General features: G+C 44.4%; 1 protein-coding gene and 1 non-coding gene across 2 annotated transcripts; both read left to right on the forward strand.

Annotated features, from left to right (window-relative positions):
* The first annotated feature begins 11,473 nt into the window (after window positions 1-11,473).
* On the forward strand, window positions 11,474-24,845 carry LOC139248898 (histone H2B 1/2-like). The gene is made up of 2 exons (XM_070872246.1): window positions 11,474-11,840; window positions 24,742-24,845. The coding sequence occupies exons 1-2, from the start codon at window positions 11,474-11,476 to the stop codon at window positions 24,843-24,845; spliced, it is 471 nt and encodes a 156-aa protein (XP_070728347.1).
* Window positions 16,800-16,881, forward strand: trnas-gcu (transfer RNA serine (anticodon GCU)). Its single transcript has one exon. It is a non-coding gene; the product is annotated as a tRNA-Ser (tRNA).
* Window positions 24,846-25,721: the final 876 nt, after the last annotated feature.

The raw sequence follows: 25,721 nt of genomic DNA on the forward strand, positions 1-25,721 counted from the left end.
TATCGGCTAGTCTCTGGTATGTGAACGTGAGAATCAATTTTACTTTTTTCCTGTATTTCTCTGATATCTGAATGAAAATGTTGCCTTCTACGTGTCATTTTTCTGATGTGTGTGTGTGGGTTTTACTCTGCCCCTATCAGTTTCTGCGATGCAAGTAACAATTTTACTTACTGCCTTTCAGTTTTCCGATATGTGCACATGGGATTTACATTTTACCTGTCACTCTCTGGTATGCAAGTGGGGATTTTATTCTGTTACTGTCACTTTCATATATGTGGGTGTGTGTTGTATACTGTATCTGTCAGTCTATGGTACGGGAATGAGGGTTTTATTCTGCACTTGTCATCTTCTGGTATGTTCAGGGGTTAAACACTGAATCCGTCAGATTTTGAAACATGAATACGGCTTTTGCTCTGTATCCATCAGCTTCTGATCTGCGAGTGTGGTTTATACGTTCTATTTGACATTTTTTCTGATAGTTGATTGTCTTTTATTCTCTACCTGCCAGTTTCTGGTAAGTGAGTGTGGGTGTTTAATGTACCTGTCAGTGTGATCTTTTTCAATGGTGAAACAGCATCTGATTCTACTGCTCCATGTGGCTGTAAGATTCACAATGTAACTCTGCCACTTTGGATCACTATGGGACTGACTGCTTCTGCTGCCTGTGACAATAGGATTGAGGCCAGATCTATGTCTCTGCAGTCTTTGAGTGATAATCTACTTACTGTGTGTGAGAAGGAGCTGCCTTCACTGTTCCTTGTGTTCCGGATGGAGGAAAGATCACATTTGTTCAGGCTGGTTGAAGAATTTTGCTCTGAGAATTATAATACGAGAACATTATTAGTTCTAAGGTATGGATGAGGGGAGATTATGATGTATCTTTAGGAGTGACAATGTAGCTTTCGATCATCAGCAACGCGGTTCAACAGAAGTCAGCTCACCGAAACAATATAACCCGTCTTTAAAATATCTTCTCCCACACTCCTCTCCTGGTGCCTGCATAGATGCACTTTGTGAAACTCCTCACATCCTCACTGTCAGGCTGTGTTTCCACTGCTCACTTTCCATGAACAACAGACACGGTGAGATTGGAACTGAATCAGGAACATTCACTGCTGAATTGGGGAAAGAAAGCAGCAATGATTTGAAAGAGCGAGGTGGTTTACTTTCTCTTTTACCTTACACTGTCCACACACAGCCCGAGAATGGTATCTCCCTTCCCCCACTCACATCATGTTCAGGAACTAGTTCCTGCTCCACTCTGCCTCTTATACACAGCCCCCAATGGAACTAAACCAGGAATGTTCACTACTGATTTGGAGAGAGAAAGCAGCAGATTGTAAATAGCTGATTCTGACCATTCTGTCTCCCTTACAAAGAGTAGGAGTAAATGGGTACTTTTCAGAATGGCAGGCAGTGACTAGTGGGGTACCACAAGGTTCTATGCTGGGGCCCCAGCTGTTTACATTGTACATTAATGATATGGACGAGGGGATTAAATGTAGTATCTCCAAATTTGCGGATGACACTAAGTTGGGTGGCAGTGTGAGCTGCGAGGAGGATGCTATGAGGCTGCAGAGTGACTTGGATAGGTTAGGTGAGTGGGCAAATGCATGGCAGATGAAGTATAATGTGGATAAATGTGAGGTTATCCACTTTGTGGTAAAAACAGAGAGACAGATTATTATCTGAATGTTGACAGATTAGGAAAAGGGAAGGTGCAACGAGACCTGGGTGTCATAGTACATCAGTCATTGAAGGTTGGCATGCAGGTACAGCAGGTGGTTAAGAAAGCAAATGGCATGTTGGCCTTCATAGCGAGGGGATTTGAGTACAGTGGCAGGGAGGTGTTGCTACAGTTGTACAGGGCCTTGGTGAGGCCACACCTGCAGTATTGTATACAGTTTTGGTCTCCTAATTTGAGGAAGGACATTCTTGCTATTGTGGGAGTGCAGCGAAGATTCACCAGACTGATTCCCGGGATGGTGGGAATGACCTATCAAGAAAGATTGGATCAACTGGGCATGTATTCACTGGAGTTCAGAAAAATGAGAGGGGACCTTATAGAAAAGTTTAAAATTCTGATGGGTTTGGACAGGTTTGATCCAGGAAGAATGTTCCCAATGTTGGGGAAGTCCAGAACCAGGGGTCACAGTCTAAGGATAAGGGGTAAGCCATTTAGGACCGAGATGAGGAGAAACTTCTTCACCCAGAGTAGTTGAGGCCAATTCACTAAATATATTCAAAAGGGAGTTAGATGAAGTCCTTACTAATCGGGGAATCAAGGGGTATGGCGAGAAAGCAGGAAGGGGGTACTGAAGTTTGATGTTCAGCCATTAACTCATTGAATGGCGGTGCAGGCTAGAAGGCCTGAATGTCCAGTTCCTGCACCTTTTTTCGATGTTTCTATGTTACCCTGGACACACACTATCCACACACAGCCCGAGAATGGCCTCTCCCTTCCCCCACTCACACCACACACTGAGACTGGTTCTTGCTCCACTCTGCCTCTTACACACAGCCCCGACTCACCCTGAACTCCCCCCGGACTTGGGGCCGATCTCTGAGCCCATCTGCAGACACGCTCCCAAAGCTCTGCGCTTCTGTAAGGAGGCTGCTGCTCGCTGCCTTACCCCGGGGCCATGGTGTCTCCATTCCTGGCTGTTTTAGAAACATAGAAACATAGAAAAAAGGTGCAGGAATAGGCCCTTGGCCCTTCCAGCCTGCACTGCTATTCAATAAGATCATGGCTGATCATTCCTTCAGTACCCCTTTCCTGCTTTCTCTCCAGACCCATTGATCCCCTTAACCGTAAGGGCCATATCTAACTCCCTCTTGAATATATCCAATGAACTGGCATGAACAACTCTCTGCGGCAGGGAATTCCACAGGTTAACAACTCTGAGTGAAGAAGTTTCTCCTCATCTCAGTCCTAAATGGCCTTATCTTAAGACTTTGTCCCCTGGTTCTGGACTTCCTCAACATCGGGAACATTCTTCCTGCATCTAGCCTGTCTAGTCCAGTCAGAATCTTATATGATTCTATGAGATCCCCTCTCATCCTTCTAAACTCCAGTGAATAAAGGCCCCGTTGATCCAGTCTCTCCTCATATGACAGCCCAGCCATCCCTGGAATCAGTCTGGTGAACCTTCACTGCAATCCCTCAATAGCCAGAACGTCCTTCCTCAGATTAGGAGACCAAAACTGAACACAATATTCCATGTGGGGCCTCACCAAAGTCCTGTGCAACCATCTTCTACCGCTCACTGATTGAATGGCGATTACAGGCAGTGCTGGGGGAGGGGAGGGTGCATGCGCTATTCTTCTCACTGGGATTTGACACAGGGGGCGGGGCTGAACCGCGCATGCGCAGCTCTCTGCAATAATTCAGCCTGTAAAAATCAAAGTGCACTTTTCCCAATTTACTTTTATCAGAATCTGAGCAAAGTAACGAGGCCTGGGGGGAAAGGACAGAGAACAGAGAATGATTAAAGCTGGGAGTGTTGTCCCTTGGATATTCTCAATTTGGGATCATTCCATGCAGAGTGTTTCTCTCCATGAGCCCGTCTTCACAAAGCAATTCTGCAAAAACATCGGAGTGACGAGAGAGTGGGAGTGTTTGCTGGCTCCGTGCAGGAGTTAGTATCTGACAGAAACAGTCCGAAATCAGTTTAATTAGAGAAAAACACTCGGTCACTGAGAGTAATACCGAACTGGATAATCAAACGGCTATAGTGAGGCAGGAACTTAGTACAATCACTATTCATAATGAAGTCGTACTCGGTAAAATAATGGGACTAAAAGCAGACAAGTCACCTTGCCCTGATGGCTTACATCCTAGGATCTTAAGGCTGCAGTGATAGTGGACACATTAGTTGTAATCTACTAAAATTCCCTGGATTCTGGGGCGGTCCCACCAGATTGGAAAACAAAAATGTAACGCCTCTATTTAAAAAAGGAGGCAGACAAAAAGCAGGTAAGTATAGACCAGTTTGCCTAACATCTGTCATTGGGAAAATGCTGGAGACCATTATTAAGGAAGCAGCAGTGGGACATTTAGCAAAGCATGATTCAATCAAACAGAGTCAGTACGGCTTTATGAAAGGGAAATCATGTTTGACAAATTTGCTGGAGTTCTTTGAGGATGTAATGAGTAGGATGAATAAGGGGGAACCAGTGGATGTAGTGTACTTGGATTTCCAGAAGGCATTTGATAAGGTGCCACATAAGAGGTTACTGCACAAGATAAAAGATCATAGGGTTGGGGGCAGTATATTAGCATAGATAGAGGATTGTTTCGCCAACAGAAAACAGAGAGTCGGGATAAATGGTTCTTTTTCTGGTTGGCAAATGGTCACTAGTGGGGTGCCGCAGGATCGGTGCTGGGTCCTCAACTGTATACAATCTATATTAATGACTTGGAAGAAGGGACCGAGTGTAATGTAGCCTAGTTTGCTGATGATACAAACGTGGGTGAGAAAGCAAATTGAGGACCACAAAAAATCTGCAAAGGGATAGAGACATGATAAATGAGTGGGCAAAAATTGTCATGGGAAAATGTGAGGTTATCCACTTCGGCAGAAATCATAAAAAAGAAAATTATAAGTAAAATGGAGAAAAATTGAAAAGTGCTACAGGACAGAGAGACCTGAGGGTGTTTTGCATAAAACACAAGTATGCAGGTACAGCAAGTAATCAGGAAGGCAAATGTAATATTGGCCTTTATTGCAAGGGGGATAGAGTATAAAAGCAGAGAATTTCTGCTACAACTGGAATACTGCATGCAGTTTTGGTCTGCGTATTTAAGGAAGGATATACTTGCATTGGAGGCTATTCAGAGGTTGATTCCAGCGATGAGGGGGTTGTCTGATGAGGATAGGTTGAGTAGGTTGGGCCGATACACATTGGAGTTCAAAAGAATGAGAAGTAATTTTATTGAAACATATGATAACGAGGGGATTCGACAAGGTGGATCCAGAGAGGATATTTCCACTCATCGAGTAAACTAAAACTAGCATCATCTCAGAATAAGGGGTCACCCATTTAAACTGAAATGAGAAATGTCTTCGCTCAGAGGGTAAATCTATGGAATTCTCTGCCCCAGAGAGCTGTGGAGGCTGGGTCATGAATATAGTTAAGGCAGAGATAGACAGATTTTTCAGCGATAAGGGAGAAAGGGTTATGGGAAGTGGAGCTGAGTCCATGATCTTATTGAATGGCAGAGCAGGATCCAAGGGCCAAATGATCCATTTCCTCTCCAATTTCTTATGTTATTATGTTCTTATGAGATAATAACCCTGGGACTGTAAATGGGGATTCTAACCCTGGGACTCAACAGCTCTGGGGCTTTCCTGTTACAATTGTCTGGGATGCAACGAGAAGCTTCGCACTGAGCAGCGCCTTTAGGAGATGGTGAGAAATCCGAGGTGTGAAGAGCGAGATTAACTTAGTTGTTACTTTACCAAGATGGCCACGCATGCGCTTTGCTGCTCCGTGAATCAAGATGGCAGATGGCTTAATTTACCGTCCTATACAAAGATGGCTGCCTTTGCCCTGGGCCTGTGAGCGGGAGAAAGCCTCGCGGCTGCAGTCGCCGATATTCCGGTTATTATTGGGGCTTCCGGCGGGCATCAGTTGTTTATGAAGCATCGCCGTCTACCCGCTGGTCCGTTACTCACCTCCGCCCCGTTGAAAGGGATCACGTTTGCGGAGCAGTGCTCACCATGTCAGCTCCGCCATTACACGCACTGCGCATGCTCCATACACAGCCAGTCCCTGCGCATGCGCACTGGGCTCAATACGGCCCCCGTCGCCGGGAATGCTGGGTAAATGCCAAAGACCACGTCAGTGAAAGGAGCAGGAACTACTGGGCTCCCATTGGGCACTGAACCATGTTCATTCTGGCAATTAGACTTTGTTTCTGCTGCTCTGTGTAACCCTTTACCTGAGCTGGAGATTAATGTTCTGTCTCAATATTGAATAAATCAGCTTGTTTCAAACACCGTGTGTCGAATATTTGATTTCTCCATAATAAGAGACTAATTAATGTTCCCTTCACTTCCATTTTGGGCCTTTTCTTACTCTAGATTATTTCACTTCTCACCCAGTTTATCTTTTACCACATCAAATCCTAAACTTGTTTCGTTTGAGTATACAGCTTGTTGGAGTCTTACACTGAACCGGCGTGTATCACTTTACTCTCATTTGAAATTGTTTTAAACCAATGCTTGAAAGAACTATCTTGCATAAGAATGGAAGTCTGTTATTTTCCGTATTGTTTAACGATTTTTGAATGAGCACAACAATTGTTTTCGTCCACACGTACTGCTTGTGATCAATTTAAAATGTTTAAATCTTTGTATTTGTAATTGTCTGCTAATTTGGATGGGTTAGTTGATTATAATTACTTGTTACAAACATATCTTGCAGTATTTTTTGCATCAAAATAATTCTTTAAATACTTCCTTTATCAGGTATTTAGCTCCCCCACTGAGCTCTTTTTCGTATTGTGGGGGATCAATAACTAGGTGGCACAGTCTGAGCACAAGGGGCCACCCATTGAAAACGGAAATGAGAAGGAATTTCTTCTCTGAGGGTCGTGAATATTTGAAATTCTCTGCCCCAGAGAGCATTGGAGGTTGGGTCATTGAATATATTTAAGTTGCAGATAGACATCTTTTTGAAAGATAGGGGAGTCAAGGGTTATGGGGAGAAGGCAGGGAAGTAGAATTGAGGCCAAGATCATATCAGCCATGATCTTATTGACGGGTGGAGTGGACTCAAGGGGCCAGATGGCCTACTTCAGCAGCTATTTCTTATGTTCTTAGCCTTGGTTAGGTGCTGTGTTTAGATGTAGGTTTAGGGGTTAGGGGTGTGGTTTGTGGTTAATTGTTAGTATTGGGATTAGTGATTGGGATAGTCAGTAGGATATTCGGCTTAGGATATAATGATTAACTTAGAAAGCACTATTGGCAATATAAGTGTAACTGGACGTGCATTTTTCCATTTCATGTTTTTAACCTCACAGAGACGAGTCACAAAACAGCCTCACAATGTGTTCATTCAAGGAACCTTCTTTCCTGTGCAAGCCTTATTTCTTCCCTTCTTTCACATCTCTACATTTCTCACAGAAAAATATATCAGTGACATTAGATTTGGGGATTTTTATACAATAACAGACGAATACAATTGTTGTGCTGGTTACATCTAATCATCAGCCTGCCTGAAAAGGGCTTCTGACAATAATCTGTCACCAGGCCCAACCAGTCACCGTCTGATTCCACCATCATATCTTCATTCATTACCCACCTTTCACCCTAACGAGAGCTGGTTTCACCTGCAAGACCATTCCCCATACTGAGGCTCTCTAATTCCCGAACAGAGCTAAAACAACTGCATGGACTGGTTAGACCGAATGGCCCATTTCTGTGCCGTATATCCTATGTAATGTGGTTGTCTCAGTGTAAGTGGTCCCTGGATTTGATGTCTCAGTGTAAGTGGTCCCTGGATTTGATGTCTCAGTCTATGTGGTCCCTGGATTTTTTTTCACGGTATTAGTAATCCCTCCATTTGATGTCACGTTGTAATTCATCTTGGATTTGATGTCTCATTGTTACTGGTCCCTCAGTGTAAGGATTCCCTGGATTTGATGCATCAGTGTAAGTCGTCCTTGGATTTGCTGCCTCAATGTAAGTAGTCCCTGGATTTAAAGTCACAATGTATGTGGTCCCTGGATTTGGTGTCACAATGAAGGCGGTCCATGGATTTGGTGTCAACAGCACCTCGTCACTAGGACTGAGGGAAAACCTACAGCCCAGCATCGCATTCAGCACAGAATGTTCCCACTCAAATCTATTCCCACTGCCCGCATTAATTCAACAGAAACAGTTCCGTTCCTACAAGGAACTGTAGCTCCAAGTCTAACTTCAGTGAAACACACTATACAAAACATTTTAAAGGAAAGACACACCCCATCATAGTTCAACAGAGGCAAGTAATGGGCAGTAAATCCCCCTCACTTATACACCTTTTTCACCCCTACTCTCCAACCCCTCACTCCAACTCCTCAATCACTCCATTTCTCTCACACCAATTCCTCTTTCAACCCTTCTCTCCAAACGCCTCCCCCCAACTCCTCTTTCACCCCTACTCCCCAAACACCACTCACCCAACTCCTCTTTTACCGCTACAATTTCATTTTTAACATCACTTACACAAGTCATCCACACTGGAGGTAAATCTAGGATCTTCTGTGTGAGGGTGAGGTGATCACTGGACAATAAAGTGCAGAGACTGATGGGTGGTATCTCATTTCCGTCGGTGAGATTTAATCTCCTTTCCCACTGAATACTGCGGACAGACGGTCACCTTGGCAACCGAATGGTCATTGTGACATCACTTTCTAAACAAGAGCAAACAAGAAAATGGGTCATCAATAAATGGTAAAGGGATTAAAAAAACTGCAATTACATTGTAAATAATAGGAAATAAAATGCTGGATAATAACTGGTGAAGATAATAGCTTATCTCTGTGGAATTGACAAGCAAACATTAAGAATGATGTGTTTTGTTTACACACACACACACATATCAACGATTCTGTGTGCATTCTTTTCAGTTGATGGTTTTAATCTAATGCATTAATAATTAGGATCTTAGGACCCTGCGGGAACCCATCCGGCGGCGCTTCCTGTGTCAGGATTTCAAGAGAACGCGCCCCGTTGCTCCTCCCACTGCCCTTGGACATGGGGCAGATATTTAAAGGGACAGGCATGCCCTTTTCTTTGCCTATTTATACTTTAAGAAACAGTCCAGTTTATCTCTGAGTTTCGGAGGACTTCACGAACCGAGCTCCCATTACAATCGTTCCCTTCTGTACTGTGTTGTGATTTTAAAGCTGTCTATTTCAGTGATTTGAGCCTTTCTAAAATGTCACATTGCTTTTATAATACATTTGACTTGCTTGTCTAATTTGGAAAGATTTCAGAATTGTGCAGTTTTGTTTAAAGGTGGAGTAAAATTTGTTTCAAAATAATCTTTCTAACCCTCCCACCCCCCCCCCCCCAAATTTTTTTTTAGAACACTCTGCAATACTGACTGGGAAGGTGCCAAGTTCAGTCTTTGATCAGTGCTGTTAGTTGATCTCAGCCAAGGTAGCTGTTCAGGGGTTATAATTGTCCTCAGTACCACTGGGCGAAATATGAGTAAAAATTAGCCAGCGCAATTACCCTTGATACTGATCCAGTGACATCAATTGGGAAGTGTATGGATGTCTTTGAGGGTAGGATTGGACTCGGCTCTGATGCCTACCATGGTGGAAATGCTGCTGACACTCTTTGAGTCGACTGATGATGAGGCACCAGAGGTTAACAAATGTCTGTGGAATTGCACTCAGCCAGATTTAGCACTTCCTGGAGAAAGTAACTCGCAGTTGATTTTAGACAGTAAGCATGGAGGGAGAGTGTCTAGAAAAAGGAATTTACAGCTTTGGAGGGACAGGAGGGGACAGAATGTCCTATAGGATCTAGACTTGTCTGTTCTGAATTTCTATCCTGTACTTAAAGTAACAACGTTTGTATCCTACATTTGCAGGATATTAGAAGGGGAGGATCTGCAGCTTGGTAACTCAAACCAAACATCATGTCAAGATTTGAGAGATTCACTGGATTCATCAGGATCACCTTATCATCAGTGGAAAAACACCAATCACAGTGGTGAGAAACAGGACACATGTTCTGTGTGTGGAGGCAACTTCAACCATTCGTCAACCTCTGAGACTCGTGTGCCCAGCTGACTGAACACTGTAAATGTGGGGACAGTGGGAATGGATGCAGATGCGCGTTGGGTGGAAACACATCAGGAGAGGCCATTTACCAGCTGAGTGTGGAAAGAAATTCAGTCTCTCATCTCAACAACTGACATTCAAGGACTTAGATAACAGACTTTCTCCTGTGAATATAGAGCTGTGTTATTGGGCCGCGATGTTTTTACTTGTTCATCTAGTAGACTGTAAACCTTTGTCAATTAGTTGATGTGATCGGTTTACTTGTAGATATTTAAAAAAAATACATTTACTGAGTGGATTCAAATTTAAATTGAAACCAGCTTTGCAGGTGTGATACTCTATTCACACATTGAAGGTGAGAGAGATGCTGTGGACACACGAAAATTCCAGTATGTGTAAGTGATTAACACACTGGATGTTGTGTTTAGTGATCCCAGGCGTGTTAGCTGTCCCTACCCTGGACATCAAGGCACTCTGGACGGTATGGGGAACTGAGACTTGTCCTGAGCGTAACCAAAGGTCTGAGAACTGAAACAATCTACAGTTAGAACGGAGTAAAGGCGCAAAATGAAGCAGACAGTAACAGGACATCAATTTGTCTCCTCTTATCATGGAGACATCAAGTATCGACACATTCTGATATTTGAAATATCAAAATAGTAAACTCCAGCCCAGTTTTATGGGTGATTAACATCAGCAGGAACAAATCCCAACTCGCAGAATGAACACGATTCAGTCAGGATGTGATTAACAGCAGTAATAACAGTAGAATCCAACCTCTGCAGTAACTTGCAAACTAGCAATTCAAATGACTGAGTAAACCCCTTCCCACACTTCCCAGTGTGAACTCGCTGGAGTTTTAGCAGATCAGATGAATGAGTGAAACCTTGGCCACATACAGAGCAGGTGAATGGTCTCTCCCCGGTGTGACTGCGACGATGGATTTCTAGATCAGTCGGGGAACTGAATCCCTTCCCACAGTCTCCACATTTCCATGATTTCTCCATGGAACAGGTGTCCTTGTGTCTCTCCAGGTTGGATGATCAGTTGAAGATTCGTCCACACACAGAACACGTGTAGCTTCTCACCGCTGTGAATGGTGTGATGTTTTTCAGGCTGTGTATCTGGTTGAAGCTCTTTCCACAGTCAGTGCACTGGAACATGCTCACTCGGATAGGGTATGTGTGTGTCGCTGCTTTTCCAGTCACACTGATGTTCGAAATATTTTCCTACAGACAGAACAGAAAAATGTTTCTGCTTCCACATTCAAAGGCCGATGGTATTCATCATTTCCAGCTAACATGGTTGGATACAGTGCGCAGAGTGAGAATAAAATCAATGAGCTGCTGATTTTCTCTGCTGATCACAGGGCCTTTTGTGCTGGCCCAATAGGGTGAACCCGGGCTGGCCCAAAAGGGTTAACCCGGGCTGGCCCAATAGGGTGAGCCTGGGCTGGCCCAATTGGGTTCGCTTGGGCTGGACTGGCCCAATAGGGTGAGGCGTGCTGGCCCAAGGTCACCAGACAACTATCAGAACAACAAGGCTCCCTTTCAGGGGCCACGGAGCTTACATAAACATGTGACCAATGAAACTGACAGACATCCTGAAGCCCCTCCCATCCTTTGTCACTGCACAAAGGACCGTGCATGCGCCGTGAGACCGCCCGTACCAATATGGCGGCCACTGAGCATGCTCCCACCACCAGTTACTGCCAAGAAAGGCGCCAAGAAAACGTTCACGAACACAACACCGAAGAGCGGCAAGAAGCGCAGACAGTCAAGGAAGGAGAATTACTCCATTTACATCTACAAAGTGATGAAGCAAGTTTACCCTGACACTGGCATATCCTCCAAGGCCATGGGCATCATGAACTCGGTTGTGAAGGATATTTTGGAGCGCATCGCTGGTGAGGCTTCCCGCCTGGTCCATTACAACAAGCGCCGCACCATCAGCTCCCGGGAGATCCAGACCACCATGCGCCTGTTGCTGCCGGGGAGTTTGCCAAGCACGCCTTGTCGGAAGGGACAAAGGCGGTGCCCAAGTACACCAGCTCCAAGTAAAACTACACGCTGTCCTGTGAGGTCAAACCCAAACACAACTGCTCTTTTAAGAGCCACCCACAACCTCTCTGAAACAGCTGCACAAACGCAGCTCCCTTTAAACTTAAATCACTAATTATTTCCTCAACAATTGTGTGCGAACCTTTGGAGTTCCAGCTGTAGATTTAGTTTTGAATTCTCAGATAAGCAGCTTCACTCTCAGACCTGTTCGTTTACACCGCCTGCCGAATTAAAAGCATGTTTAGAGGCTGAGACTCAGATTTCAGTCACACATTCTCTCTCGCAAGTACTTATCAAGTTTATTTTTCAATTCCTGTTGCGTCAGTCCGTTTATTAACCCGACACTCCCCGAAATGGAATAATCCAGAATGGGAGTTCTTACAGAGACCAGAACCGGGTCAGTTTGATCACTCTGTCTAATATGTCCTTACTATATAGTATAAATGTAGACGAGGCCCATACTTAAGAGAAGGTCACTCTGTGACCAGTAACATTTATTAGCCAGCACTGAAGTGATGAATGTGGGTGGAGCTTTCACTTTTTTACCTGAAAGTCCAGGTTAGGAGTGTCTCCCACAAGTTCACTCCCTTGTGGTCAATGATCTCACGGTGTACAACTTAGGTCTGTTTATACATGGGTTACAATGACAGTTGAATACATGACATCACCTCTCCCCAAAGTCTTATTGCGATCACAGGTTAAATCTCTGGTGGTTTCCGCTCCCTTGTACAGCGCCTGAGTTGGGGGTCCAGTTGTTGGGCGTTAGCCTGAGTGACTGCTGTTTGTGGTGCCTCGGCCTGTCCGGAATGCCCACAGTGACTGGGCTCTCCTCTGCTTGGTTCTTGTGTTCGGTCACCTGTGGAGGGGTGACCTCGATATCGTGTTCTTCCTCTGCGTCTTCTATGGGGTTGCTGAACCTCTTTTTTATTTGATCCACGTGTTTGCGGCAGATTTGTCCATTGTTAAGTTTAACGATCAGGATCCTATTCCCCTCTTAGGCAATCACAGTGCCTGCGAGACATTTAAGCCCTGCAGCGTAGTTGAGGACAAAGGCAGGGTCATTGACATCAATAAATCGCGCCCTCGCATTCCCATCATGGTAGTCACATTGTGACTGGCGACTGCCCTCAACAATTTATTTCATGGTGGGGTGCATAAGGGATAACATGGTTTTGATCGTCCATTTCATTAGCAGCTCTGCGAGTGGAACCCCTGTGAGCGAGTATGGTCGGGATCTATTGGCCAACAGGAGACATGATAAGCGGCTTTGCAGGGAACCTCCTTGGATTCTGAGCATCCCCTGTTTGATTATCTGCACTGCTCGTTCCGCCTGACCATTTGAGGCCGGCTGGAACGGTGCCGTTTTGACATGGTTGTTACAAATTCCTGCCATGAAGTCCTGGAATTCAATGCTTGCAAAGCACTGGCCATTGACCAAGACGTCCGGTAGACCATGAGCGGCGAACATTGCACGTCGACTTTCTACCATGGCCGAGGATGTGCTTGAATTGAGAATGTCACACTTGATCCATTTGGAGTAGGCGTCTACTACAACCTAAAACATTTTTCTCATGAAAGGACCTGCGTAGTCCACATGGATGCGTGACCATGGTTTGGCGGCCCAGGACCATTGACTAAGGGGGGGCGTCCCTGGGCGCATTGCCCAGCTGGGCACACGTGTTGCATCTGTGAACACAAAGTTCCAGGTCTGCATCTATCCCTGGCCACCAAACGTGTAAGCTGGCAATTGCCTTCATTATGACAACGCCCGGGTTCTCATTGTGCAGTTCTCTGATGAACATCTCTCTGCCCATCTGGGGCATGACTACACAGTTTCCCCATAGTAGGCAATCGGCATAAATCGAGAGTTTATCCTTGTGCCTGTGAAATGGTTTGAATTCCTCAGAGAATGCCCCGTACATGGCTGCCCAGTCCCCATTCAGGACACAGGACTGCTAATGTCGTCTGCTCTGCACGCATGGGTTCGAATCCCATCCTCGTCGTCGTTGTGTTACAGCTTTGATTTCCCGGGTCGTGTTGTCAATCACATTTAACCTCTTCACCAAATTTCCCTTTTACTGACACGGATGGTGCACTTTGTTCATGTCATGTCATGTCTCAAATTAATAATATAATAGTCAAGAGGATAATATTTGAAGGACTATGGAGAGGGGGTCTAATTAGGTAGGTCTCTGAGGGACAGCACAAGCACGATGTGCCGAAGATCTTTTCTCACTACCGTCAGAATCTGAGAGCTGCGCTCTTCACCGTCGGCGGCTCGTTGGTCTAGCTGTACGATTATCGCTTAGGAATGATCACATTTGAAATGCGAGAGGTCTCGGGCTCAATCCAGGACGAGCCCCGCCATTGTTTACTCAAAGTTCCGCTTCTCACAGCCGCTTGACATGTGAGAAATCAGACATCTTTCGCGTGATTTTGCGCCGATGACCCCTTAGCGTCCAAATCCCAAAGCAAAGAGAATCCCGCCAAACTGAGTATAGTTAATGTTTCTCAGAGGTACTCGGCTCTGTGACTCGTTGGATAACCTAAACGCTTGTTTTGTTCAGGCCAATACTTGATCAGTATATCTTCCTCTCTGTACGCATAAGCTCACCTCAATTGGGATAAGCATACATTCAGCGTCAATCTCCACATCTGCCCTTAATATGAGTGCGTCCTGTTTCTCTGGAGCTGAAAAGATGAGAGAAGCTGGCTTTTGAATTAGACCTTTGGCTGCCGAATTCAAAGCGGACAGGAAATCCTTCCGGGCTGGCAAAGCTGCCTGGTCTGATTAAAAGGCGGTGACACCCTATATTGTCGGCATGTTCTCGTCTTCAGACCTCAACATTAGGTTCAACGTATCGGATCAAAAGCACCGCACTCATTGTCTGGTAATGGTTCTGCTATTCCCACAAAACCTCCTCTGGACCATCATTTGTTAAGTTATTGCCCGATTACCACCAACTTTGCCGTTTCCCATTGTGCCATTTATTATTTAATCACTCCTGCGTTCCACTGTATCACAGACGTTTCCATTTGACCTTTCTCGCTGCGTATTTTTTCCAGGCGCTATTTTTGTTGAAAAAATCTGTAATCTTTAACTTTTTCCTAAAATATCGGAATGATTATCCGACAGAACGTGAAACCGGATTCTTCCTCCACAGAATCTGCACGACCTGTCGAGTTTTACATATTTATCTGTTTTTATTCATTCTATTTCCGTGTCCCTTTTAAAGGGATATGCTGTCTGTCCGAGATCATTCTCTGTCTGTTTAAAATGGTGTGCTATCAGACCCGCATCATTCTGTGTCTGTTTAAAAGTGATGTGCTGTCTGTCCCGGATTTCCAATTTCAAATTTCAAAAACTGCCTTTGGAGGTTGCAGGAATTTTAGTTTGTTTGTGTGTTTGTGTAAGCCAGAGTGTGTGCAAACGTGCTGTGCGATCTTACTGCCATGTGAGAAAAATGCATTACATGCAACTTGAAACCGTACTGATTTGATTGAACACTCCTTCGTGGACTGTCTGACGGTAGAAGAATCTGCTGTGGGATTTTGCTATTCCACATCTGAAAGAAGGGAAAATACACAAGTAAGAAATATAGCGATTTTATCGAGGGCTTGCGTGTGGGCTGTGTGATTTGACGACATCCTCCATCCTTATTTTCAAATTCAAATCAAATCAAACCAAGACAAGACAAAACAAGACATGACTGACTTTGTTTGTACATGTATATATTTATATGTTATCCCAAATTTTTAACTTCCAAAAGAAATATGCTTTTTCTGTTCAGCCTGCACCGGGCTCCATTACATTTGACCTCTTTCACAGCACAAGCAGCTGCTGTCTGATCCAGCAGAAAGACACACGCGACTTTAAAATATCGCTTTTGTAGCCCACATCTTCCCTCGTGACTTGTCTTCCACCATGGGCTTACTGTGTTTGGGGAATGATTGACTGCACACCTCATTTCCAATGAAATTCTTCCAGTCACACAGCCTTCCTTCAATCAAAAAATATATAGATTATGAATCAATTATTTATTTATTTAAAACAACTCAAATTCAATTAACAAAAAAAATCAAATGCATTTATTTTCTTAAAATGTTAAATATATATATGTTTCAATCTGGGCTGGTTTGACGTCCCTCCCTCCTTCCTGCCTGTGGCTTCAATAACCGTCTCTGCCCCGCGTGGTCCTGAGGCCCAATACACAATTGCCTTCAGGGATGATAGAAATTTCAAGTTATTCTTTTAAAAGAGAACTGCTGTCAGTCAAGGGTCATTCTGCAACTGGGTAAAAGCGATGTCCTTGCAGTCCCGGATCATTCTGTGTCTGTTTAAACGGGCTGGTTGTCAGTTCCGGTTCATAATCTTTCCCTTTGAAACGGATTTTCTCATAAACCCGGGTCATCCTGTATAGTTTGAGAAGGAGTATGATTTCAGCTGCAATGACCGAATTGTTAAACTGTTGTGTTTCAATTTACATTGGGATTGCCTGCGCCGGTGCGCACCCAGATCGCCGTGCATCTGTTCATTCACTCGAAATATGCTCATCTTTTCCTAAATCCAGTCCTTGATATTGCAGTTGCCCCGAATCTGCTAGCAATATACACAATAACACAATGGATGGTGTTGGCAGCGACCGCGTGGCCTAATGGATAAGGCGTCTGACTTCGATTATAACCGCGAAGATTGCAGGTTCGCGTTCAACTTAGCTTGCTGCGTGAAATTTTACTTTTTTTGTTGTGTTTCTGCCGAGAAACCAACCATCTCTTCCAGTCACTCACCTGAAGTAAAGGAAGTCTGTTTGCTTAAAGAATTTCATGACATGTTTTCATCATTGTCGATTTGCATGCACGGGCAGAGCAAGCTGTGAAGTGGACTTTCTTGCACGTTATTTTTGTTTGGATACAAAAAGCAGGAGATTGAATGGCTTACGACGCGCTGTTCATGTGACGAGGTGGCCGAGAGATTAACGCGATGGACTGCTGATCCATTGTGCTCTGCACGCATGGGTTCGAATCCCATCGTCGTCGTTGGCTTACAGCTTTGACCTCGTTTTGTCATTCAAATTTAACCTCATCGCCAAATTCCCCTTTTGCTTACAAGGATGCTGTACTTTCCTCATGTCATGTCTCAAATTAATAATATATTCGTCAAAAGGAGAACAGTTGCAGGCCATTGGCGAGGGAGACTAATTCGATAGGTTTCTGAGGGACAGCACAAGTACGATGGGCCTAATATCTTTTCTGAGTCCCGTCAGAATCTGAGAGATGCGCTTTTCACTGTCGGCGGCTCGTTGGTCTACGGGTATGAATCTCGCTTAGGAATGATCAGATTTGAAATGCAAGGGGTCTCGGGCCAAATCCCGGACGAGCCCCGCCATCTTTTACTCAAAGTTCCGCTTCTCACAGCCACTCGACATGTGAGAAAACAGACATATTTCACGTTAAAACGTGTGATTTTGCGCGGATGTTCGCTTAGCATCCAAATCCCAGAGCAAAGTGAAACACGCCAAACTGAGTACAGTTAAAATATCTCAGAGGTACTCGGCTCTGTGACTCGTTGGTTAACCGAAACCCTTGTTTGGTTCCGGCCAATACTTGATCAGTATATCTTGCTGTCTGTACGCATAAGCTCACCTCAATTGGGATAAGCATACATTCTGCGTCAATCTCCACCTCTGCCCTGAATATCAGTGCGTCCTGTTTCTCGAGAGCTGAAAAGATGAGAGAAGCTGCCTTTTGAATTAGTCCCTTGTCTGCCGAATTCAAAGCGGACAGGGAATCAATCCGGGCTGGCAAAGCTGCCTGGTCTGGTTTAAAGGCGGTGACACCCTATATTGCCTGGTCATGGTTCTGTTATTCCCACCAACACCTCCTCTGGACCATCCTTTGTTACGTTATTGCCCGATTACCACCCACTTTACCTTTTTCCATTGTGCCATTTATTATTTAATCACTCCTGTGTTCCACTGAATCACAGACGTTCCCATTTGACCTTTCTCGCTGCGTATTTTTGCCAGGCGCTATTTTTGTTGAAAAAATCTGTAATCTTTAACTTTTTCCTAAAATATCGGAATGATTATCCGACAGAACGTGAAACCGGATTCTTCCTCCACAGAATCTGCACGACCTGTCGAGTTTTACATATTTATCTGTTTTTATTCATTCTATTTCCGTGTCCCTTTTAAAGGGATATGCTGTCTGTCCGAGATCATTCTCTGTATGTTTAAAATGGTGTGCTATCAGACATGCATCATTCTGTGTCTGTTTAAAAGTGATGTGCTGTCTGTCCCGGATTTCCAATTTCAAATTTCAAAAACTGCCTTTGGAGGGTGCAGGAATTTTAGTTTTTTTGTGTGTTTGTGTAAGCCAGAGTGTGTGCAAACGTGCAGTGCGATCTTACTGTCATGTGAGAAAAACGCATTACATGCAACTTGAAACCGGACTGATTTGATTGAACACTCCTTCGTGGACTGTCTGACGGTGGAAGAATCTGCTGTGGGATTTTGCTATTCCACATCTGAAAGAAGGGAAAATAAACAAGTAAGAAATATAGCGATTTTAGCCAGGGCTTGCGTGTGGGTTGTATGATATGACGACATCCTCCATCCTTATTTTCAAATTCAAATCAAATCAAACCAAGACAAGACAAGACAAGACATGACTGACTGACTGACTTTGTTTATACATGTATAAATATGTGTATATTTATATGTAATCCCAAATTTTGAACTTCCAAATGAAATATGCTTTTTATGTTCCGCCTGCACCGGGCTCTATTACACTTGACCTCTTTCACAGCACAAGCAGCTGCTGTCAGATCCAGTAGAAAGACACACGCGAATTTAAAAGATCGCCTTGTAGCCCACATCTTCCCTCGTGACTTGTCTTCCACCATGGGCTGACTGTGTTTGGGCAATGATTGACTGCACACCTCATTTCCAATGAAATTCTTCCAGTCACACAGCCTTCCTTCAAACAAAAAATATATAGATTATGAATCAATCATTTATTTATTTAAAACAACTCAAATTCAATTTTTTAAATGTAAAATTTAAATGCATTTATTTTCTTTAAATGTAAAATATATATATATTTCAATCTGGGCTGGTTTTACGTCACTCCCACCTTCCTGCCTGTGGCTTCAATAACCGTTTCTGCCCCGCGTGGTCCTGAGGCCCAATACACAATTACCTTCAGGGATGATAGAAATCTCACTTTATTCTTTTAAAAGATAACTGCTGTCAGTCACGGGTCATTCTGCAACTGGGTAAAAGCGATGTCCTTGCAGTCCTGGATCATTCTGTGTCTGTTTAAACGGGCTGGTTGTCAGTTCCGGTTCATAATCTTTCCCTTTGAAACGGATTTTCTCATAAACCCGGGTCATCCTGTATAGTTTGAGAAGGAGTATGATTTCAGATGCAATGACCGAATTGTTAAACTGTTGTATTTCAATTTACATTGGGCTTGCCTGCGCCGGTGCACACCCAGATCGCCGTGCATCTGTTCATTCACTCGAAATATGTTCATCTTTTCTGAAATCTAGTCCTTGATATGTAATCCCAAATCTTGAACTTCCAAAATAAATATGCTTTTTCTGTTCCGCCTGCACCGGGCTCTATTACATTTGACGTCTTTCACAGCACAAGCAGCGGCTGTCAGATCCAGCAGAAAGACACACGCGACTTTAAAAGATCGCCTTTGTTGACCACATCTTCCTTCGTGACTTGTCTTCCACCATGGGCTTACTGTGTTTGGGTAATGATTGACTGCACACCTCATTTCCAACAACTCAAATTCAATTTTTTTTAGATGAAATTTAAATGCATTTATTTTCTTAAAATGTTCAATATATATATATTTCAGTCTGGGCTGGTTTTACGTCCCTCCCTCCTTCCTGCTTGTTTATCACCTGTGGCTTCAATAACCGTCTCTGCCCCGCGTGGTCCTGAGGCCCAATACACAATTGCCTTCAGGGATGATAGAAATCTCACTTTATTCTTTTAAAAGAGAACTGCTGTCAGTCAAGTGTCATTCTGTATCTGGGTAAAAGCGATCTCCTTGCAGTGCCCGATCATTCTGTGTCTATTTAAACGGGCTGGTTGTCAGTTCCGGTTCATAATCTTTACCTTTGAAACGGATTTTCTCATAAACCCGGGTCATCCTGTATTGTTTGGGCTTGCCTGCGCCGGTGCGCACCCAGATCTCCGTGCATCTGTTCATTCACTCGAAATATGCTAATCTTTTCCTAAATCCAGTCCTTGATATTGCAGTGGCCCCGAATTTGCTCGCAATAAAACAACAACACAATGGATGGTGTTGGCAGAGGACGCGTGACCCAATGGATAAGGTGTATGATTTTGATTATAACCGCGAAGTTATCAGAAGATTGCAAGTTCGAGACGTGCTGCGGTCATCTTACATTCTTTGTTGTGATTCTGCCGAGAAACCAAACATCTCTTCCAGTCACTCACCTGAAGTAAAGGAAGGCTGTTTGCTTAAAGAATCTAATGACACGTTTTAATCTTTGTCGATCTGCATGCAAGGGCAGAGCAAGCTGTGAAGTGGACTTTCTTGCACATTATTTTTGTTTGGATACAAAAAGCAGGAGATTGCATGGCTGACGATGTGTTGAAGCAGAGACGATTTGGCCGAGAGGTTAAGGCGATGGACTGCTAATGCGCTCTGTGCAATGGGTGCGAATCCCATTCTCGTCATCATTGTCTTACAGCTTTGACCTGGTCGTTTTGTCATTCACATTTAACTTCATCGCCAAATTCCCCTTTTACTTGCAATGATCCTGTACTTTGCTCATGTCATGTCTCAAATTAATAATATATTCGTAAAAAGGATAACATTTGTAGGACGATGGAGAGGGGGACGAATTAGATAGTTCTCTGAGGGACAGCACAAGCACGATGGGCCTAATATATTTTCTCAATACCGTCAGAATCTGAGAGCTGCATTCCTTACTGTCGGCGGCTCGTTGGTCTAGGGGTATGATTCTTGCTTAGGGAAAATCACATTTGATATGTGAGAGGTTCGCCGACGAGCCCCGCCATTTGTTACTCAAAGTTCCATTTCTCACAGCCGGTCGACATGTGAGAAAACAAACATATTTAACATTAAAACGTGTGATTTTGCGCCGATGTTCCCACAGCATCCAAATCCCAGAGCAAAGATTTAATCCCCTTCCCAATGAATACTGCGAACAGACATGGTCACCTTGGTAACTGAATAGTCATTCTGTCATCACTTTCTAAACAATAGCACACAAGAAAATGGGTCATCAATAAATGGTAACTGAATTGAACACTCTGCAATTGCATTGTAAATAATAGGAAATAAAATGCTGGATGATCGCTGGTGCAGAAAGTAGCTTATCTCTCGCAAAGTTTAGGAATGATGTGTTTTGTTTACACACACACACACACGCACATAGCAACGAACCTGTGTGCATTTTTTTCAGTTGTTCTACTTACCCTGAGGCAATTTATTTCTTACCACTTTAGGAACCTGCGGGAAGCCATTCGGCGGTGTTTGCTGTGTCAGTATCTCAAGAGGTTGCGCGCCGTTGCTCCTCCCACTGCCCGGGGGAATGGGGCAGCTATTTAAAGGGACAGGGACTCCCTTTTCTCTGCCTATTTATACTTAAAGGATCAGCCCAGTTTATCTTAGAGTGTTGGCGGACTTCACGAACCGAGCTCCCATTAACATTCGCTCCCTTCTGTATTGTACTGTGATTGTAAAGCTGTCTATTCGAGTGACTTGAGTCTTTCGAAAATGGCACATTGTTTTTATAATCCATTTGACTTGCTTGTTTAATTTGGAAAAATTTCAGAATTGTGCAGTGTGACGAAGGTTTTGTTTAAAGGTGGAGTAAAATGTGTTTCAAAATATTCTTTCCAACCCTCCGTCAACCCCCCACATTTTAGAACACTCTGCAATACTGACTGGGAAGTTCCCAAGTTCGGTCCTTGGTCTGGGCTGTTAGTTGTTCTCAGCCAAGGCAGCAGGTCAGGGGTTATAATTGTCCTCATAACCACTGGGTGAAATATGATTAAAAATTAGCCACTACCCTTGCTCTTGATACTGATCCAGTGACATCAATTTGGAGGTTTGTGGATGTCATTTGGAGGTTGGATTGGATTCGGCTCTGATGACTACCACGGTGGAAATCCTGCTGACATTATCTGAGTCGACTGATGGTGAAGCACCAGAGGTTAACACATTTCTGTGGATTTAACCCAGCCAGATTCAGCACTTCCTGGAGAAAGTAACTCACAGTTGATTTTAGACCGTAAGGATGGAGGGAGAGTGTCTAGAATAAGGCTTTTACATATTTGGAGGGACAGGAGGGGACAGAATGTCCTATAGAATCTAGATTTGTTTATTCTGAATTTATATCCTGTACTTAAATTAACAACTTTTGTAACATACATTTGCAGGGTATTAGAATGGGAGGATCTGCAACTTGGTAACTCAAACCAAACATCACATCAAGATTTGAGAGATTCACCAGATTCATCAGGATCACCTTATCATCAGCCTTTGGAAAAACAACAATCAGAGCGCTGAGAAACAGTACACATGTTCTGTGCGTGGATAGAACTTCAACCATTCGTCAACCTCTGAGACTCTTGTGCCCAGCTGACTAAACACTGTAAATGTGGGGACTGTGGGAATCGATGCAGATATGCGTTGGGTGGAAACACATCAGGGAGAGGTCATTTACCAGCTGAGTGTGGAAAGAGATTCAGTCTCTCATCTCACCAACTGACATTCGAGGATGAGATAACAGAGTTTCTCCAGTGAATATAGAGCTGTGTTATTGGGCCATGATGTTTTTACTTGTTCATCTAGTTGACTGTAAACCTTTGCCAATTAGTTGATGTGATCAGTTTAATTGTAGATATTTTAAAAATTCCATTTACTGTGTGGATTCAAATTTAAATTGAAACCAGCTTTGCAGGGGTGATACTCTACTCACACATTGAAGGTGACAGAGATGCTGTGTACACCTGAAAATTCCAGTATGTGTAAGTGATTAACAGACTGGATTTTGTGTTTAGTGATCCCGGACTTGTCCTGAGAATAATCAAAGATCTGAGAAATGAAACAATCTACAGTTAGAAAGGAGTAAAGGCGCAAAATAAAGCAGTCGATAATAAGACACAAATTTGTCTCCTCTTATCATGGAGACATCAAGTATCGACACACTGTGTTATTTGAAATATCAAAATAGTAAACTCCAGCCCAGTTTTATGGGTAGGTAAGATCAGCAGAAACAAATCCCAACTCACAGAATGAAGACGATTCAGTCAGGATGTGATTAACAGCAGTAATGACAGTAGAACCCAACCTCTGCAGTGACTTGTGAACTCGCAATACAAATGACTGAGTAAATCACTTCCCACACCTCCCCAGTGTGAACTCGCTGGAGATTCAGCAGATCAGATGACTGAGTGTAACCTTGGCCACACACAGAGCAGGTGAATGGTCTCTCCCCAGTGTGACTGCGATGATGGATTTCTAGATCAGTCGGGGAACTGAATCCCTTTCCCAGAGTCTTCACATTTCCATGATTTCTCCGTGGAGCAGATGTCCTTGTCTCTCCCCAGTTTGGACGATCAGTTGAAGTTTCGGCCACACACAGAACACGTGTAGTTTCTCCCCGCTGTGAATGTTACGATGTTTTTCAGGCTGTGTAACTGGTTGAAGTTCTTTCCACAGTCAGTACTCTGGAACATTCTCACTTGGATAGTGTATGTGTGTGTCGCTGCTTTTCCAGTCACATTGATGTTTGAAATATTTTCCCACAGACAGAATGACAAATGTTTCTCCTTCCACATTGAAAGGCAGATGTTATTCATCATTTCGAGCTATCATGGTTGGGTAAGTACGCAAAGTGAGAATAAAATAAATGAGCTGCTGATTTTCTCTGCTGATCACTGGGCCTTTTGTGCTGGCCCAATAGGGTTAACCCGGGCTGGCCCAATAGGATGTGCCTGTGTGACCCAATAGGGTGAGCACGGGCTGGCCCAATAGGTTGTGCCTGGGTGACCCAATAGACTGAGCCCGGTCTGGCCCAATAGGATGTGCCTGGGTGACCCAATAGGGTGAACTCGGTCTGGCCCAATAGTGTGAGCCCGGGCTGACCCAAGGAGATGAGACTGTGTTGGCCCATTAAGGTGAGCCTGGGCTGGCCAAATAGGGTTAGCTTGGGATGGTCTGACCCAATAGGGTGAGGTATGCTGGCGCAGGTTCACCAGACAACTATCAGAACAACAAGGCTACCTTTCAGGGGCCACTGAGCTGGACATAAACATGTGACCAATCAAACTGACAGACATCCTGAAGCCCCGCCCACCCTTTGTCCCTACACAAAGGACCGTGCATGCGCCGTGAGACCGCCCTGAACAATATGGCGGGGCTGAGCATGCTCCCACCACCAGGGGAAACAGTTTTACTCGTTGGAGTTCAGAAGGATGAGGGGTGATCTTATAGAAACATTTAAAATAATGAAAGGGATAGACAAGATAGAGGCAGAGAGGTTGTTTCCACTGGTCGGGGAGACTAGAACTAGGGGGCACAGCCTCAAAATACGGGGGAGCAAATTTAAAACCGAGTTGAGAAGGAATTTCTTCTCCCAGAGGGTTGTTGAATCTGTGGAATTCACTGCCCAAGGAAGCAGTTGAGGCTAGCTCATTGAATGTATTCAAGTTACAGATAGATAGATTTTAAATCAATAAGGAAATTAAGGGTTACGGGGAGCGGGGGGTAACTGGAGCTGAGTCCAAGGCCAGATCAGCCATGATCGTGTTCAATGGTGGAGCAGGCTCGAGGGGCTAGATGTCCTACTCTTGTTCCTAATTCTTATGTTCTTATTAGTTACTGCCAAGAAAGGCTCCCAGAAAACGGTCACTAAAATGCCACCGAAGAGCGGCAAGAAGCGCAGAAAGTCGTGGAAGGAGAGTTACTCCATTTACAGCTAAAAAAGTGACAAAGCAGGTTCACCCCGACACTGGCATCTCTTCAAGGCCATGGGCATCATGAACTCGATTGTGAAAGATATTTTGGAGCTCATCGCGGGTGAGGCTTCCCGCCTGGCCCATGAAAACAAGCGCCGCACCAGCAGCTCCCGGGAGATACAGACCGCCATGCGCCTGCTGCTGCCTGGGGAGCTGGCCAAGCACGCCGTGTCAGAAGCGACAAAGGCGGTGCCCAACTGATGCATCAAATCCTGGTACCCCTTACACTGAGGCATCAAATCCAGGGACCACTTACATTGAGGCACCAAATCCAGCTACAGCTGACACTGAGAGACCACATCAAGGGTCCCCTTACACTGAGGCATCAAATCCACGGACCACTTACACTGAGGCACAAAATCCAGGGAGCTCTTGCATTGAGGCACCAAATTCAGGGACCCGTTACACTGAGGCATCAAATCCAGGGACCCCCTTACACTGAGGCATTTTAATCAGCGACCCCTTACACTGAGGCATCAAATCCACGGAGCCCTTACACTGAGACACCACATCTAGCGACCCCTTACACAAACATCAAATCAAGGGAACCCTTACACTGAGACATCAAATACAGGAACCCCTGAGACTGAGGCATCAAATCCAGGGTCCACTGACACTGAGACATCATATCCAGGGACCCTTTACAACGAGGCACCAAATCCAGGGACCCCTTAAAATGTGGCATCAAATCCATGGACGCCTTACAAAGAGGCATCAAATCCATGGACCACTTACACTGAGACACCAAATCCAGGGACCACTAACACTGAGGCATCAAATCCAGGGACCCCTTTCACTGAGGCATCAAATCCAGGGACCCCTTACACAGATGCATCAAAT

The sequence above is a fragment of the Pristiophorus japonicus genome, unplaced genomic scaffold (genome assembly GCF_044704955.1).
Source record: "Pristiophorus japonicus isolate sPriJap1 unplaced genomic scaffold, sPriJap1.hap1 HAP1_SCAFFOLD_30, whole genome shotgun sequence".
Taxonomy (NCBI): Eukaryota; Metazoa; Chordata; class Chondrichthyes; family Pristiophoridae; genus Pristiophorus; species Pristiophorus japonicus.

What these genes read in the sequence shown, in the direction of transcription:
- LOC139248898 (XM_070872246.1), top strand. Translation starts at nt 11,474, where the DNA reads ATGCTCCCACCACCAGTTACTGCCAAGAAAGGCGCCAAGAAAACGTTC. An exon ending in CCCAAGTACACCAGCTCCAA is followed by an intron (nt 11,841 to 24,741) that starts GTAAAACTACAC and finishes TGTTCTTATTAG; the next exon opens with TTACTGCCAAGAAAGGCTCC.